At 37.1% G+C, this 14,687-nt stretch overlaps 1 protein-coding gene across 1 annotated transcript; it reads left to right on the top strand.

Moving 5' to 3' along the window:
• The first annotated feature begins 1,051 nt into the window (after nt 1–1,051).
• On the top strand, nt 1,052–14,681 carry LOC128996691 (ubiquitin-conjugating enzyme E2 T-like). The gene is made up of 6 exons (XM_054422127.1): nt 1,052–1,118; nt 1,257–1,405; nt 5,124–5,193; nt 7,363–7,567; nt 8,217–8,309; nt 14,363–14,681. The coding sequence occupies exons 2-6, from the start codon at nt 1,279–1,281 to the stop codon at nt 14,480–14,482; spliced, it is 615 nt and encodes a 204-aa protein (XP_054278102.1). The 5' UTR covers nt 1,052–1,118; nt 1,257–1,278; the 3' UTR covers nt 14,483–14,681.
• The last annotated feature ends 6 nt before the right edge of the window (nt 14,682–14,687 follow it).

Here is a 14,687-nt window from a genome sequence, read left to right as displayed (position 1 = left end):
TTGAGTATAAACCTAACCACTCAATGGTATTACATAAAGATGGCAATTAAGTTTTCTAAATTCAGTGCATATTCAGTTGTCGTTGTCAGTTTGGCATTACCGAAATTGAAATGAGTATGGATAATGGTTGCCGTTTGCCAGGCACCAGGCACTCACTCACTACTTTTGGCGGGAACGGGAAGTTAAAAACACAAAACAAAATGAAATTTTAACCTTTCCCTTTTTGTCCTTGAGTTTTTCGTTTGTAGGATACTTTGTTCGTTCTCGTTGAGTGAGTTTTCCTTTCTTTTGGTTTAGTTTTACTGAAGTGACTGTTGAGAGAGTGTTGAGATTGAGAGTTGACTTGTTCTTAGTACGATTACATTACGAGTACTTGTTTTGTTGACACTTGACACTTGAAAACCCTGTTCTGTTGGGTGAGCCTGAACTTACCTTAACCTAACCTAAATCTTTGGTTTGATATTGATTTACAATTTTGGGCCATTTATCTTATCTGAGTGAGGATAAAGGATCATAGTTATTTCTGTTGTTTTTTGCCTCCTGATCACAAATTTAAATTAATCTAGAGGTTAAAATACCTTTAATCCGTCAAAGTGATCAAACGTCACCGATGAGCGGCGACCGGTTTCAGCCCAGCTGTGGGGCCATCTTCAGGCGATGAAGGAACATAAATATCAGTCCTGGACTAGCAACTTAATGTACGCGTACCGTCCGCCGCGCAGTTAATTTGTGGCCACACGTGTGTTTGTAAATAATGTATCTATATGTTGTTTCTCGTGACGTATTTATGGACTGTATGACGACCTCTTCGGAGTGATATTTATGTTCCTTCATCGCCTGAAGATGGCCCCACAGCTGGGCTGAAACCGGTCGCCGCTCATCGGTGACGTTTGATCACTTTGACGGATTAAAGGTATTTTAACCTCTAGATTGATCATAGTTAGTTTGGATAACATTGTAGGTTGATTTTCTTTGTGTCCTAATATTTTTTCCATGTTTAAATTTAATCAAGGGAGTCTAAGTTATTTAACTTATCTATAATTGGTAAGCTGGGACTCTGCCAAGATTTTTAAGTCAAAGTTCCATTGCTATAAAAGCTATTTGAGCAGCAGGCATGAGTGAGTCTTATTTAAATTTATTTATAAAGTGGATAGTTTTATTTATGTTTTAGAGGTTAAGTGGTAGAGAGGACTTGCTAGTCCTAACTTCGCCTCTTAATAAAGACATTTTTCATTTCATTTCAATTTCATTCACAGGGAATACCAAAAAAGACAGTCAATGGCTTGCAAAAAGGGAATATATTCACCACGTTTGGACAAGGAAATATTAACGTTGAAAAAGAATCCACCTTCAGGTATTTCTTGTTATCCTAAACAAGAATGCCAGAAGAATGTTTTATCTGCAAGTGAGTATAGTCTATCACTTGGAATTGTCATTTCATTAAGAGGATTAGCTAGGCCTAAACTGAGTGACATTAGCATTTATCACTCTTTTCAGTTTAAGAGGTTTAATACTTCTTCCATAATTACTAAGTTACCGTACTACTTCCACAGGCTAAGTTACTATGGGTCAGTAAGCTATACAATTTTTGAACTGTGCATAAAATGCCCAGGTTATAGCTTCTAACTGCACTTTAGTATCTGCTGTCCTACACAGTCCTAGATACTAAAGTGAAGCCATTTAGAAGAATCATGTCCTTTTGTGGATCAAAATATGTATAACCATCTATTGTATTTTCGATCATATGTAGGGGCCTATATGCATAATTTACCTAATAACATAATCATTTTTGAAATGAGGTTTCAGCCAATCAAAGAAATCAACCTGCCCAATACCGGTAGGCGTACCATAAGATATTTCAGTTTGGTAAAGCCTGGAAAACGATAAACTTAAGTTATGCTCATAATTTTAATTAATCCTCAATTTTTATTACAACAAACTACAGTATGGTGTAAAAAATGACTTACATAGTATTGAATTTTAAAAAATATAGACTTTTTATTAGCGGACATTAGGCAAAGTTAATTTTTTTGGAAAGTGTGTTTGTTGTGTTCAATCATCAGGGCCCTGTTTCATAAAGATACTAGTCTAGTAAATACTAGTCCCGTATTTACCTGTCCTACTAATTTGTGTTTCATAAACGTTTTTATACCGCTAGTAAATACTAGTGAATTTTACTAGTCACGTGACCAAAACTACTACTGTAGTCACGTGACCAACTTTACAAGTGAACTCTCAAAACAAATTTCTAACCTCAATCACGGGTTTTCTGACGCTTCATAAAGCATTTTAATTTTTTCTTTCATTTGATACCGTACTAAAAGTAAATAGTTGTAGAAACGAAGTGTTTTCCTCTAATTAATAACTATATAGCCTAGACACATAGGTAAAAAATCACACATTATTTATCAAACCACTATTATTTATGTTCATCAATGAGCCCGCCGGCGTGGCGTCCCTGGTTCAAATCCGCACCACTCACTATACTTTTTGTTCCATTAATTAAACTTTTACATGTTTTTACATTAAAATAACAGCTCTAATCAACATCTAATTTTTTTATTACTTTGAATAACAAATTCAGAATACCAAAATGGATTACAAGTACAGTAGAACCTCTTTAATCCGAACTAATTGAGACCAGGGGTAGTTCGGACTATTGAATAGTTCGGATTACAGAACATATTGTTTTTTTACATAACAATAGCTAAAATATGGCTAAAATTGATCAACATCATTTTGGGAAAAGTGAAAAAAAATGTTTTATTTAAAGTAAAATTTTAAAGTAAAATACAGTGTTTATTTAATACAGTAGTAAACATGGTGAATAAACAGTACTGTAAACTAAATACAGTATACAATAAAGAACTGCTGTACTGTGTATAGAGTACAGCAATGAGGGGTTCGGATTAGTGGACGTTCAGATTACGGGGGTTCGGATTAAAGAGGTTCTACTGTAATGTTTTTGTGATAAGCTGTTCAGTCCAACGCCCAAAAATCAAATATAGGCCTACACAATTGTTAGTACATCACAGGGTTTTAGCTATTTAAGGAAGCAAATAATAAGCACCTCAAAAAATACAATGAAACTCCTCTTTAAAATTGTATTACTATTATTTCCTATTAAAATGTCTTTAAATAAAACCGAGAGCCTTGGGTGTAAAAGAATCTGACTAATGTTACAATGTTGGATACATTTTTTACATCTTTGTATGTAATACGGTATGCGGTTTTAATTTGGTTTCTCTCAATGATTAAAAATCTTTTATCTGTGATAACTAAATAGTTGATATAACCTTGAAATTTAACTCAAGTAAATTTAGACTAAAATTTCACAGAAATTGATAACTTATCTATCTATATATTAATAGGCAAGCATGTTTCTTTAAAACCTTTTTTCTCAGCTCATGTGTATCGTAGGGAAAATCTACGCATACCGTTAGAAAGCTATTTTCCTGCAGGTGTGCAGAATCCCTTTATAAATTAAAATAGGCTCAAAAATAAGCACAAAAAATGAATTTGAAATTTTAAAAAATTAACATGGGTCATATGGGTTGCTATGGTGATGACAAAATAACAACAAAATATAAACAGAAAATCAAAACAAATGGAAGACATTTCAATCACATGTTTTATTTACAGTGCGGGGTGAAAATAGAGATTTTGCACAAAACATACTTTTGGTCGATTTTTCGACCACGGGGCGTACTCTCGTACTTATTTAATACGCAAGCAGGATTTTTGTGACAATTACTCCTCCGAAACTACTTAACCGATTGACATGTTTTTGGTCTCATTGGAAAGAGCGTAACGTGAAGTTGTGCAGGAAACCTTCTTTTTAGGGAAATAATTAGAGAGTGAGGCCCTGGAGCCCTTTAAAGTTTCGTATTTCTCCATAAGATTAACATGGGAAACAAAAATTGTTATGAAACTCCAGCTGTTGTCAGAAATTAAAAGTGAGAAGAAGAACCTATGCTGTAAACCGTTAATAAGTTTACTAATTTAACAGTTTGCTACAAACATTTACTGACTTGGTTGAAATGAAATGTTTACTACTTGAATTTGGGTTGGCGTAAATAATACAATGGAAAAAAGTGAGAGAGCCTGGATAGATTGATATCTTAAAAAGAAAACTGAATTAACACTGTGCTGCATTTCTTATTAATCATTGAAAGAGCCCATTTGCAAACTATGGAACCATAGGAAAGTCATAGAACACCACCAAGGAGAAGAAATAGAAATGTTTTTTTTAATTTATAATGTTATTATGGGTAACCTAATGCGGCTATGAGGAAGGCTATTTGTAGAAAACGCTAAAAAACAAGATCAGCTTTTAACAACAATGATAAGATATTTACAAGAAATTGTGATTATATCGATCTGTTATGTACCTACATCATGAGTATTTCCAAAATCTTTGATTTGAATCTTTTAAAGTCATCAGAAATTATGACTGTTTTTCGTTTTAAAATAACGCCTTTAATACTTAGCAATTGCTCGAATTCGAGCAACAGGGACACTAGTAATTATAATTATTCTAATAGGGTGATTGTACATACATTATAAAATTCAATTTCACTCATTTTGTACTATGCCACATTTATTGATTGTAATTTACATCTAATAATTATCATTTTAGCACTCACAGATCTATTTTCATCTTAAATTGCAAACTTGAGCCAATTCGCACTTGAAAAAAGAATTCAATAATTCATTTTTTTAAATGATGTAGCCTAAGTAATGAAATAACACTCTTTCCAAAAATACTAGTCTACTTCAAATGATACGGGTGTAGAGAGGTTGTTAGCAAATGGCAAGTATTTACAAGAGTACAACTTTATGAAACACATTGCTGTATAGTAAAAACCACTAGTAAAACTACACTACACTAGTAACCTACACTAGTAACGAGTATTTTACACTAGTAGGTTTTTGAAACGTAGACTTGTAAAATACACTAGTATTACTAGTCCATGGACTAGTAAATACTAAACTAGTATTTTTATGAAACAGGGCCCAGCTGATGCAACTACAGACTATACTGATCAAATATTTAAGTTACTTTAGTGTAAAAAAGTATTTCCAATAGCCTAATCCATATTTAACTAATGTTACCGGGACAGGTATTGTTGGAGCAAGTGGGAGTCCTTATGAAAAAGGAGTGTTTCAGCTAGAAATCATTGTTACTGAGAGGTAAGTTAAGTGGACTTAGTATAAATTAAAATAAATATAAATAGGTAGTCTGTTACTGTTGCTCAGAAGCAAGTTGGTAAAAGCTCGTTTATTATTCAAGGTAGTTTCAAGATGGATAGTTGTTGCCAACATTTTTTTTTTGTCGAGAGAGAGAAATTCTTAACTTTTTAGGGCACAGTAAAAAATCTTAGTTCCCCACTGACGGAATAATAAACTAACATTACAATCAGTGATAGGTTTCTGATTTTTGTACAGCACAGTTTAATATTATTATCACCCCAATACTGTGGACCTGGCAGGACTGGGATTTGGTGTGTTGTACACCAAGATTGCCTGCGCTGTGGATGGGTCCGGAATGGGCTTTGCGCTGCACTATTGATCGATCCTACAGGGATGGACTACGCGCCATGATAAGGCAGTTTGCTAAGCTCTACAAGCATATCAAGAATGACAAATACCTTGTCAGCAGAAAAATCGTAAATTATCATCACAAATATTCATTGAAAATCAAAACTTGTTTTTGTAACGTACAGACTGATTCATTATAAATATTTACTTAATTAGGAAATAGTAGGCCTTCTAGTTAGTATAGTCCTAATTTTGTTCATTATGTTCCTTAAATAAAAAATCAAATTTCCCAACTTAAAAAAAATAAGTTTTACAATGGACCTAGTTGCCTCTATGTTTGCACAGTTTACACCAGTCAGTCAGTCCGGATAACGGGTTTTCCGGTTAACCCTTTCAGTGCTATGAAACGATATATCGTTGTTTTAAAAAATCTCTAAGGGATATAGAGAGGAAGGTTATTTTAACAAAAAGTAGCAAAACGGCCATTGGTGACCTGCATGTTCATAGGATACACTAAAAACCACTTAGCTAAAAGATTCGCCCAATCCGATGATTTCGAGGTGTATGTCTAAACCTAGGATTATGAACACCTCACTATGCCCCAGTGGTTGTAGTATATCGCTACAAACACACAGGTCACCAATTATTTGCCACACAGGACGGGAATCGAACCCGAGCAGACGAATGCCACTGGCCAAGTGACACACGCCCTAGCCTTCTCGGCTATCTGTGCTTGAAGACTGAAGAGTCAAAAACCGTTATTTAAGCTGACGCCACCGATTGCGAACAGATAGCGCTACAGATGGTTGTTCTATGCGTTACTAGGTAGCAGCACTAGTTAGTCACGGACTATTTAGATGATATTTTTCAGTTGAAACACAACAGTGATCATAAATGTGTTCCTGAGACTTTGCTGCAAAACATTATTTTCCCTAAAATGGCTATATAACGATAACCTCGTCCAACTAAATCAAAGTTCAATTCAATATTACATTGTAAACTATATGTCTATTGATTTTGTGAGATTTTGGTTTCAAACAATGCTATCAGAACATAAAAATTTATAGGAAAATCGGAAAATCACAACAAAAACTAAGTTTTATTTAATGTTTACTACAAATACCGGGATTTATCTTTGTTATATATTTTCTTACTGTCTTATTATTCAAAATTAGCCTAATTAATAAAATAGTGACAACATTACAGTTAAAATTCAACAACAGGTAATGGAATTGAAAGGCAAACAAAAAAGTCTTACGAAATACGAATTATTGTCCTAGCATTGAAAGGGTTAAACCAATGTCCCCAAAAACTTGTTAAAACAGACCGTTTAAATGCATAGGTACTGTATACAGTATTTGACTTAAATTTAGGAGAGCATTGTATTTAGACACGTGATCACTGGTCCCAAATCTTTCCCAAAAGAACAGTAGTTTTAGTACCGGCCACTTCCTGCCGATATAGTCCGGTTAAACCGATATGCTGATAAAAATTGTCCGGTTAAAAAGATGCCTTTTTTGCCGAGTGTAGTCCGGTTAAGAGGTGTCCAGATAAGAAGGAGTCTACTGTACTGTCTAGCCTACTGCATAATATGGTATACAATTATGTGCATGTTTATTTTTCAGAGAAGTTCCTCAAGCCACCTTAAGTAAACGGTCAAGCAAACAGAGACCATCAAGTCTGGTTTTACAGCTGTTTACGGAGCACACCATTTTTAAAAGTGAAAATCTGGAATAAAAAATAATCTAAAAGCAGAACAAATCTGCATTCTAGAAAATAGTTTAATAATCCCCACACACCTAAAAAATGTATTTGTTACAGGTACCCTTTTGAGCCACCCCGTGTAAGGTTCACAACACCTATTTACCACCCCAATGTGGACGCCGCGGGACGGATATGTCTCGACATGCTCAAGATGCCTCCTTCAGGCAGTTGGAAGCCTATCTTCACTATCGAGGGTGTCCTCACTACCATTCAGTGTCTGATGACCAACCCTAACCCTGACGACCCACTAATGCCGGATATTGTAAGCTACAAAATGGCTCTCTTAATTTATCATCTTAATTCGTAAATATAATGTTGTCATACAGTTAATTAATAATATAGACAAACTGAATTGTTTGACTATCTCAAACAATTTAGTTTTTCTAGTTGTAGTTTTAAGTATGTTCAGCAATAAACAACTAGAAACACACTGTAGTTCAGGTTAAAAACACAGCCGGCTGATAAACACATTGCTGGTTCAAGGCTGATTGAGTTTTGTCTTGGGGTCTCAACTAGCTTGAACATGTGACAGTAGTTTTTGATGTTTTTAATTGCAGTCTTCTTAAAATCTCCCAACTGTATTCACAAAATCTATTTCTAAGAAAAAATCCAAATTTTTTCCTGAATATGATCTACATCAGGGAATGAGAACCAGGTTGTCGTCTTCCTCCATTACATTCCTTTGGGTATGTTGGACCTACTACCCGTGCCGCAGTGAATATTTCCCGTTGCCTTGTCATTTTCAAATTGATTTGATTTTTTTTATCATCTTGGTTGAAATAGTAGGCCTAGTGGTTGAAAGGAGACTGTATGTTCATTTTTATTCCTTGACATGGGTATCGTATGTCTAATTCAATAGATAGAAAAATTACATTTCCACAATGTTTAACTGCTTGATTGATCAATTGCAGGCCTCGCAATACAAGTACAGCAAGGAACAGTTTGACAAAGATGCAGAAGCTTGGACAATAAAGCATGCTCGAGCTAACACAGTTTCTACCTGCGTAAGTTTTGATAACAAGTTTAAATCAGTATCTAAAGTTGTACAGTCTAATACTGGTTTCACAAATTCCTGGATGTTTTCAATCAACTTGAGCTACCCACATGATTTCTTGTGTCAAACCTCCATCATGCATTAGAATAGTTGTAACAAAAAAGTGAATTTTTTAAACTCTAACAGCACCAAAAGCAATTCATAAGTACCGGTAGTTAAAATTCTGTGGGAACAGTTTGGTTTGTATATTAGTTTTCTAATATTTATTTAACCTTTACAAAGATTTATAAGTAGGCTACTGTATTTAAATTTAAAACCTAAAACTGTATTTTTGAAAGACGGTCAGAATTGACATAAGTAGTAAAGTATGGCCACATCAATTTAATGAGGGTCGTTGAAGTGTGTGGCCACATCGATTAAATGAGGTTCATTGAAGAGTATGGCCACATCAATTTAACAAGGTTCGTTGAAGAGTGTGGTCACATCGATTAAATTAGGTTCGCTGAAGAGTGTGGCCACATCGATTAAATTAGGTTCGCTGAAGAGTGTGGCCACATCGATTAAATTAGGTTCGCTGAAGAGTGTGGCCACATCGAACAAATTAGGTTTGCCACTGTCAGGGAGTGGCCACATCTGGGATTTGTTTGGGATTTTTGAGATATTTTTACCTGGGGAGAAACAATTGACCAATTGTTGTCACTGCCGGAGTGGGTGTGACCCACTGTCGGATGCAACATCCTTGAGTCCGGTTTTTGGGTATGGTCAGGGTTTCTGCCGGCTGCAAGAACCTTGAGTTATCGGACCTGTTTGAGTGTTGAGAATGGTCAGGGTTTGTGTGAATGAAACGAGTTCTTTTCTTATGATTTATTTGAAAATTACTTGAAAATCTCAATTATTGAGGGATTTGTTTTTGATCTCGGTACATTTGATTTTATAACTCCCTTCCTCAATTTTTCCACCTCTTCAGGGGACAGGTTGATTGCAAAACGTTTCTTTACAAACGTTATGAATTTCCTCTCCCCCATGTCCACCTCCGCAATAATGGACTTTCCATAGGTCGGATGATTGTGTATCCTCATTCCGATGATCGGGTAACCTGCTGAGTTCGTGAGCTCAAGAGCACCAACCCTCTCCAGCCCTTCGACAGCCTTAAAACTTTGCAATTTCACTTCCATTCTGTAAAAAAGAGGAATATGGATAAATTTTCAAGCTTTAATTTCAAATTTTGAAACTGTAACATAAATTTTGAAACTCCAAAGTCGGAGGATTTCAATATTGGATAATGGGTGACGTAGATAGAGTGCTATATATACTATAGTGAGTTGCATGGCGTATTGTGCAGCAATGAACCAACTGACTGTCCCATTTTCGCATCGCTCTCTGGAGGAGATTGGAGAAGTGATCACCATACTGTAGAAGGTCTTTCCCGCTTCAGAGCCCAAAGGTAAGTTTATAGATTGAATTTAAGAACAGTTTCAAACGATCTCAAGTTTTTATATGATGAATATTTATGTTAAATAATGGTTTGAACGCTATAATAATAACAATGAATTAAGTAAGTTATCTTGTAAATAGTATTCCATCTAAAATACGAGTTTATTCTAAGCTTGAGCTAAATAAAAGAACTTCAATGACTCAATTATAAAAAATTAAATTCTTTGAGGATTTGCAAAGTTGCAATTGTTAAATAATGGTCTGTTTCCTATGGTTTAGTTACACAATGTTAAATAATTTTTTGAGTCAGTATTTGTTCATGATCTGGTTCTGGAGTTTTCATTTGAGTCCAAAGGTTATTTATAGATTTCCTTACTTTTAAAATGAGTTTTTCATATCAAGCTTGATCTGTATAAAATAACTACAATGAATCAAAAATACAAAAATTACATTGACAATCTCCAAAAAAGTTGTAACTATCACTGTTCCAAGCGAAAAAAAAAACATTCGAAAAAACTGGTTTTTAAGGAAGCTGCAATAACTGGGTTCAAAATATGAAAATGCCTTTGGCCCACCATAGTCATGGCTTTTGTAAATGGACTAAAATGTTAATTCTTTATTTTTACTATTCTTTAATTTACAATTAATATGTTGAAAGAGACAATAAAATTCAACCTACAGAAACAAACTATGAGTGGAATTAGTCATTGTGTTTTGCTGTAACATTGTGGGTAATCTCCAAGCTGCAATTATAAAATAACTGGGCTCAAAAAATATGTAAAAGTTTTTGGTACACATCCAAAATAAGAAGTCAGTTTTTTTTTTGTTTTTTTTTTTTGTAAATGGACTAAAATGTATGGTAATTTGTTACTGTTCCATACTATAAAATGAAAGAGGCAATTGAAAATCAAAATCAAACTATAGAAATATTGTGTTTTACATCATTGAGGATCTCCAGTGGATTTTATCTGTTCAAGAAAATCTTGTTTAATAGTGAGAGGTCTATGTTATTTACAAAACCAATAACTAACCACTTAATGTGCATGTTACAGAGGTTCCGTCACTTACAGGAGTAAGAGTGGAGGAATGTGGTAGGCTGGAACGTGTGTTAAAGTCGCCAAAAAAGGTGCTGCGGCGGGTCAACCGTTTGATACCTTATTGCAGGATCAAGACGATAGACTTAACTGTGGAGTCGGAACCCCCAGCACCTAAGAAATATTAAATGAGTTAAACTTATTATAAAAAAGGTGTTTTAATTATCCTTCCATTGAGCATTACTAGTAAACACAGACCATTGTTTTGAACCTTGTGGTTTATGTCTAATGACACTGATTGCTGAAATTTTGTTTCATTTTATTTTCATAATTTACCGCTTAACAGATGAGTGTTATAGTTTTATTTACCAGATAACAACAAGAAACTAATTGTAAAGAAAAACTTCTACAATGCACGGGGCTATAAAACTTGCTGATTCATAAGGAAATCTAGGGAGTAACTATGTACTTACTTTTGAGACGTGTAGACGCTGAAGATCACAAGAACAGAATGATTGTGAACAAAATCGGCTGAGTATATATGTAGGATTATCCCCCACCTTGTTGTTGTTGTTGTTGTTGTTGTTGAGCTGGGAGGGTAAACTACAAGGTTATTTTTAAGGGGCGGAAGTTGAACCTTCAAGGTTGCAAGGCTACAAGGTTAAGTGGACAAGGTGATCCACCAATGACTCTAGGTTGCAACTCTAAGGCTGCAAGGAACAAGGTAAACTACTAATGTTCATAGGAGGGAGGATCACGAAAGGTGACAAGTTGTTGGGTGAGTTAGGAGGTCGTTGAATAGCTATAGTAGATTGTGTTTGTGAAGCAACACCTTAGTCACAACTGACTCCTGTTCCATTGGCATAGGCTTCGAGAGACCTGCCTTCTTCACCACAACCACCAGCAGAAGCCACTGCACAAACATCGTCTGAGCATGGTAAGTCGGAGATCATGACAAACTCTAGTGCTAACATTTTGCAGCATAAAGGTCTTTACAGGGTGTCTAGTTTATTTCCATTATAAAATTCAAGACTAATTCCAGACTTTTCAAGACTAATTCCAGATTTTTCAAGACTAGTTTTTTCAACAATTAGTGGGTCGATTCTCGATTCTTGATACCGATACCAATTTTTATAGCTTAACCAAATTTTCTGAATAATACTACAACAACCCCTGTCTTTGTCATAAAGTAGTATTATGATAATGTGGTGTTTTCAAGTAAAGAAATAATGCAGCAATAAAAAATTCTAACTAGCAAATTTGGTTTTTTTATCATGAAAAATCATGAACATTTCCCGCGGCCTTGTAGACATCAATGACATCATCGTCGTCTCCCGCGGTCTCAGAAACGTCATCGTCCGCGATCGTGGCAAAATCATGAACATTTCCCGCGGCCGAGCAGATCATCGTCGTCTCCCGCGGTCACGGAAACGTCATCGTCATCTCCCACGGTCACGGAAACGTCATCGTCGTCGTCCGCAAACGCGGCAAAATCATAACCGTTTCCCGCGGCTGTGTAGACTACATCGTCGTCTCCCGCGGTCACGGAAACGTCATCGTCATCTCCCGCAGTCACGGAAACGTCATCGTCGTCGTCCGCGATCGTGACAAAATCATGAACATTTCCCGCGGCCGAGCAGATATCATCGTCGTCTCCCGCGGTCACGGAAACGTCATCGTCGTCTCCCGCGGTCAGGGAAACGCCATCGTCGTCGTCCGCGATCGCGGCAAAATCATTAACATTTCCCGCGGCTGTTTAGACATCACCGTCATCTCCCGCGGTCACGGAAACGTTATCGTCGTCGTCTGCGATCACGGCAAAATCATGAACATTTCTCGCGGCCGTGTAGGCATCATTGTCGTCTCCCGGGGTCACGGAAACGTCATCGTCGTCTCCCGCGGTCACGGAAACGTCATCGTCGTCTCCCGCGGTCACGGAAACGTCATCGTCGTCGTCCGCGATCGCGGCAAAATCATGAACGTTTCCCGCGGCTGTTTAGACATCACCGTCATCTCCCGCGGTCACGGAAACGTTATCGTCATCTCCCGCGGTCACGGAAACGTTATCGTCATCTCCCGCGGTCACGGAAACGTTATCGTCGTCGTCCGCGATCACGGCAAAATCATGAACATTTCTCGCGGCCGAGCAGATATCATCGTCGTCTCCCGCGGTCACGGAAACGTCATCGTCATCTCCCGCGGTCACGGAAACGTCATCGTCGTCGTCCGCGATCGCGGCAAAATCATGAACGTTTCCCGCGGCTGTTTAGACATCACCGTCATCTCCCGCGGTCACGGAAACGTTATCGTCGTCGTCCGCGATCACGGCAAAATCATGAACATTTCTCGCGGCCGAGCAGATATCATCGTCGTCTCCCGCGGTCACGGAAACGTCATCGTCGTCTCCCGCGGTCAGGGAAACGTTATCGTCGTCGTCCGCGATCACGGCAAAATCATGAACATTTCCCGCGGCCGTGTAGGCATCATTGTCGTCTCCCGCGGTCACGGAAACGTCTTCGTCGTCTCCCGCGGTCACGGAAACGTCATCGTAGTCCCCCGCTGTCACAGAAACGTTATCGTCGTCTCTCGTGGTTTCGGAAACGTCATCGTCGTCGTCCACTATCGCGGAAAAATCGTGAACATTTCCCGAGGCCGTGTAGACATCATCATTGGCTTTTGCTGTTACGTAAACGCAAGACGACGATCGCGGCAAAATCATGAAAATTCCCGACTTTGAAATCAAATTTAAGACTAAATCCCGACTTTTCAAGACCATTTTGAAATTCAATACTAATTCCCGACTTTCCCGATTTTCCCGACTACTAGACACCCTGTCTTTGAAAATATATGCGTAAATCACTCAAAGCTTCCATTATCATTCTTTTTAACGCTGCAACATTTGATCAGTACATACGTTTAGTGAGTACGACGATTTGCAGTACTATCCTGACACCGCAGGACAAAAATGTGGTTTGGATCCCACTATAAACTGTAGCTCTCTTGTTATTGGTTGTATGGGCTATTGAGTCGTGTCTAAGGAACTGGGCTTAGTCACTAAAACCGATCGTGCCACTACCCTCGGCTTAAAATATCTACATTGGTCACCATAAGAAAATATAAAATACATTTTCATGGTGAAAGAATATTAGTTAAAGTCAAAAATATTTTTTCCGCTACACTAACTTTTGTGAAATGACATTTTTTTGTTGCAACTTGTTTCTTAGTCCCCAAATATCCCAAACAAATGCCAGATGTGGCCACCCTCCGACAGTGGCAAACCTTATTTGTTCGATGTGGCCTTCAGCCAACCTCATTTAATCGATGTGGCCACACTCTTCAGCAAACCTAATTTGATCGATGTGGCCACCCTCTGGCACAATGTTGATGTGGCCACACTCTTCAGCGAACCTAATTTGATCGATGTGGCCACCCTCTGGACGTCGTAGTGCTCACCCAAACCTCATTTAATCGACGTGGCCACCCTCTGGCACAATGTTGATGTGACCACACTCTTCAACGATCCTCATTAAATCGATGTGGCCATGCATAATTGATGTGGCCATACTTTACTACTAATCTAACATTCAATTTTTAGGTGACGCAAGTTGCAGTTGAAAATAACGAGAACTTAGCTGTGAATAAGCGAAAAAGTGACGGCTTTGGTGAAGACACTGAAAACTGTGATGGAACTAAAAAGCGTACAAAGATTGAGTGAGCACACTTTACGTCCCATCCATTTTTTTATTCTTATTTAACATGTTTGACTAAGTCTTTTATTGACACAATCCTAGTCATTGAGCTCTGTTAATATTTTCAATAACTTTCTGTTTATTTTAGTTACACTTGTTATAACAAATAATATTCACAATTTTTTTAGTTAATATTTTTAAGTTAGTTGCATAAGAGAAATCTAAATAAAA

The sequence above is a fragment of the Macrosteles quadrilineatus genome, unplaced genomic scaffold (genome assembly GCF_028750875.1).
Source record: "Macrosteles quadrilineatus isolate MER2022 unplaced genomic scaffold, UCM_ALF_1.0 Scaffold_6__1_contigs__length_79288215, whole genome shotgun sequence".
Lineage (NCBI taxonomy): Eukaryota > Metazoa > Arthropoda > Insecta > Hemiptera > Cicadellidae > Macrosteles > Macrosteles quadrilineatus.
The sequence above is the reverse complement of the archived record's forward strand: the minus strand, read 5'-3'. Positions and strand labels throughout refer to the sequence as shown.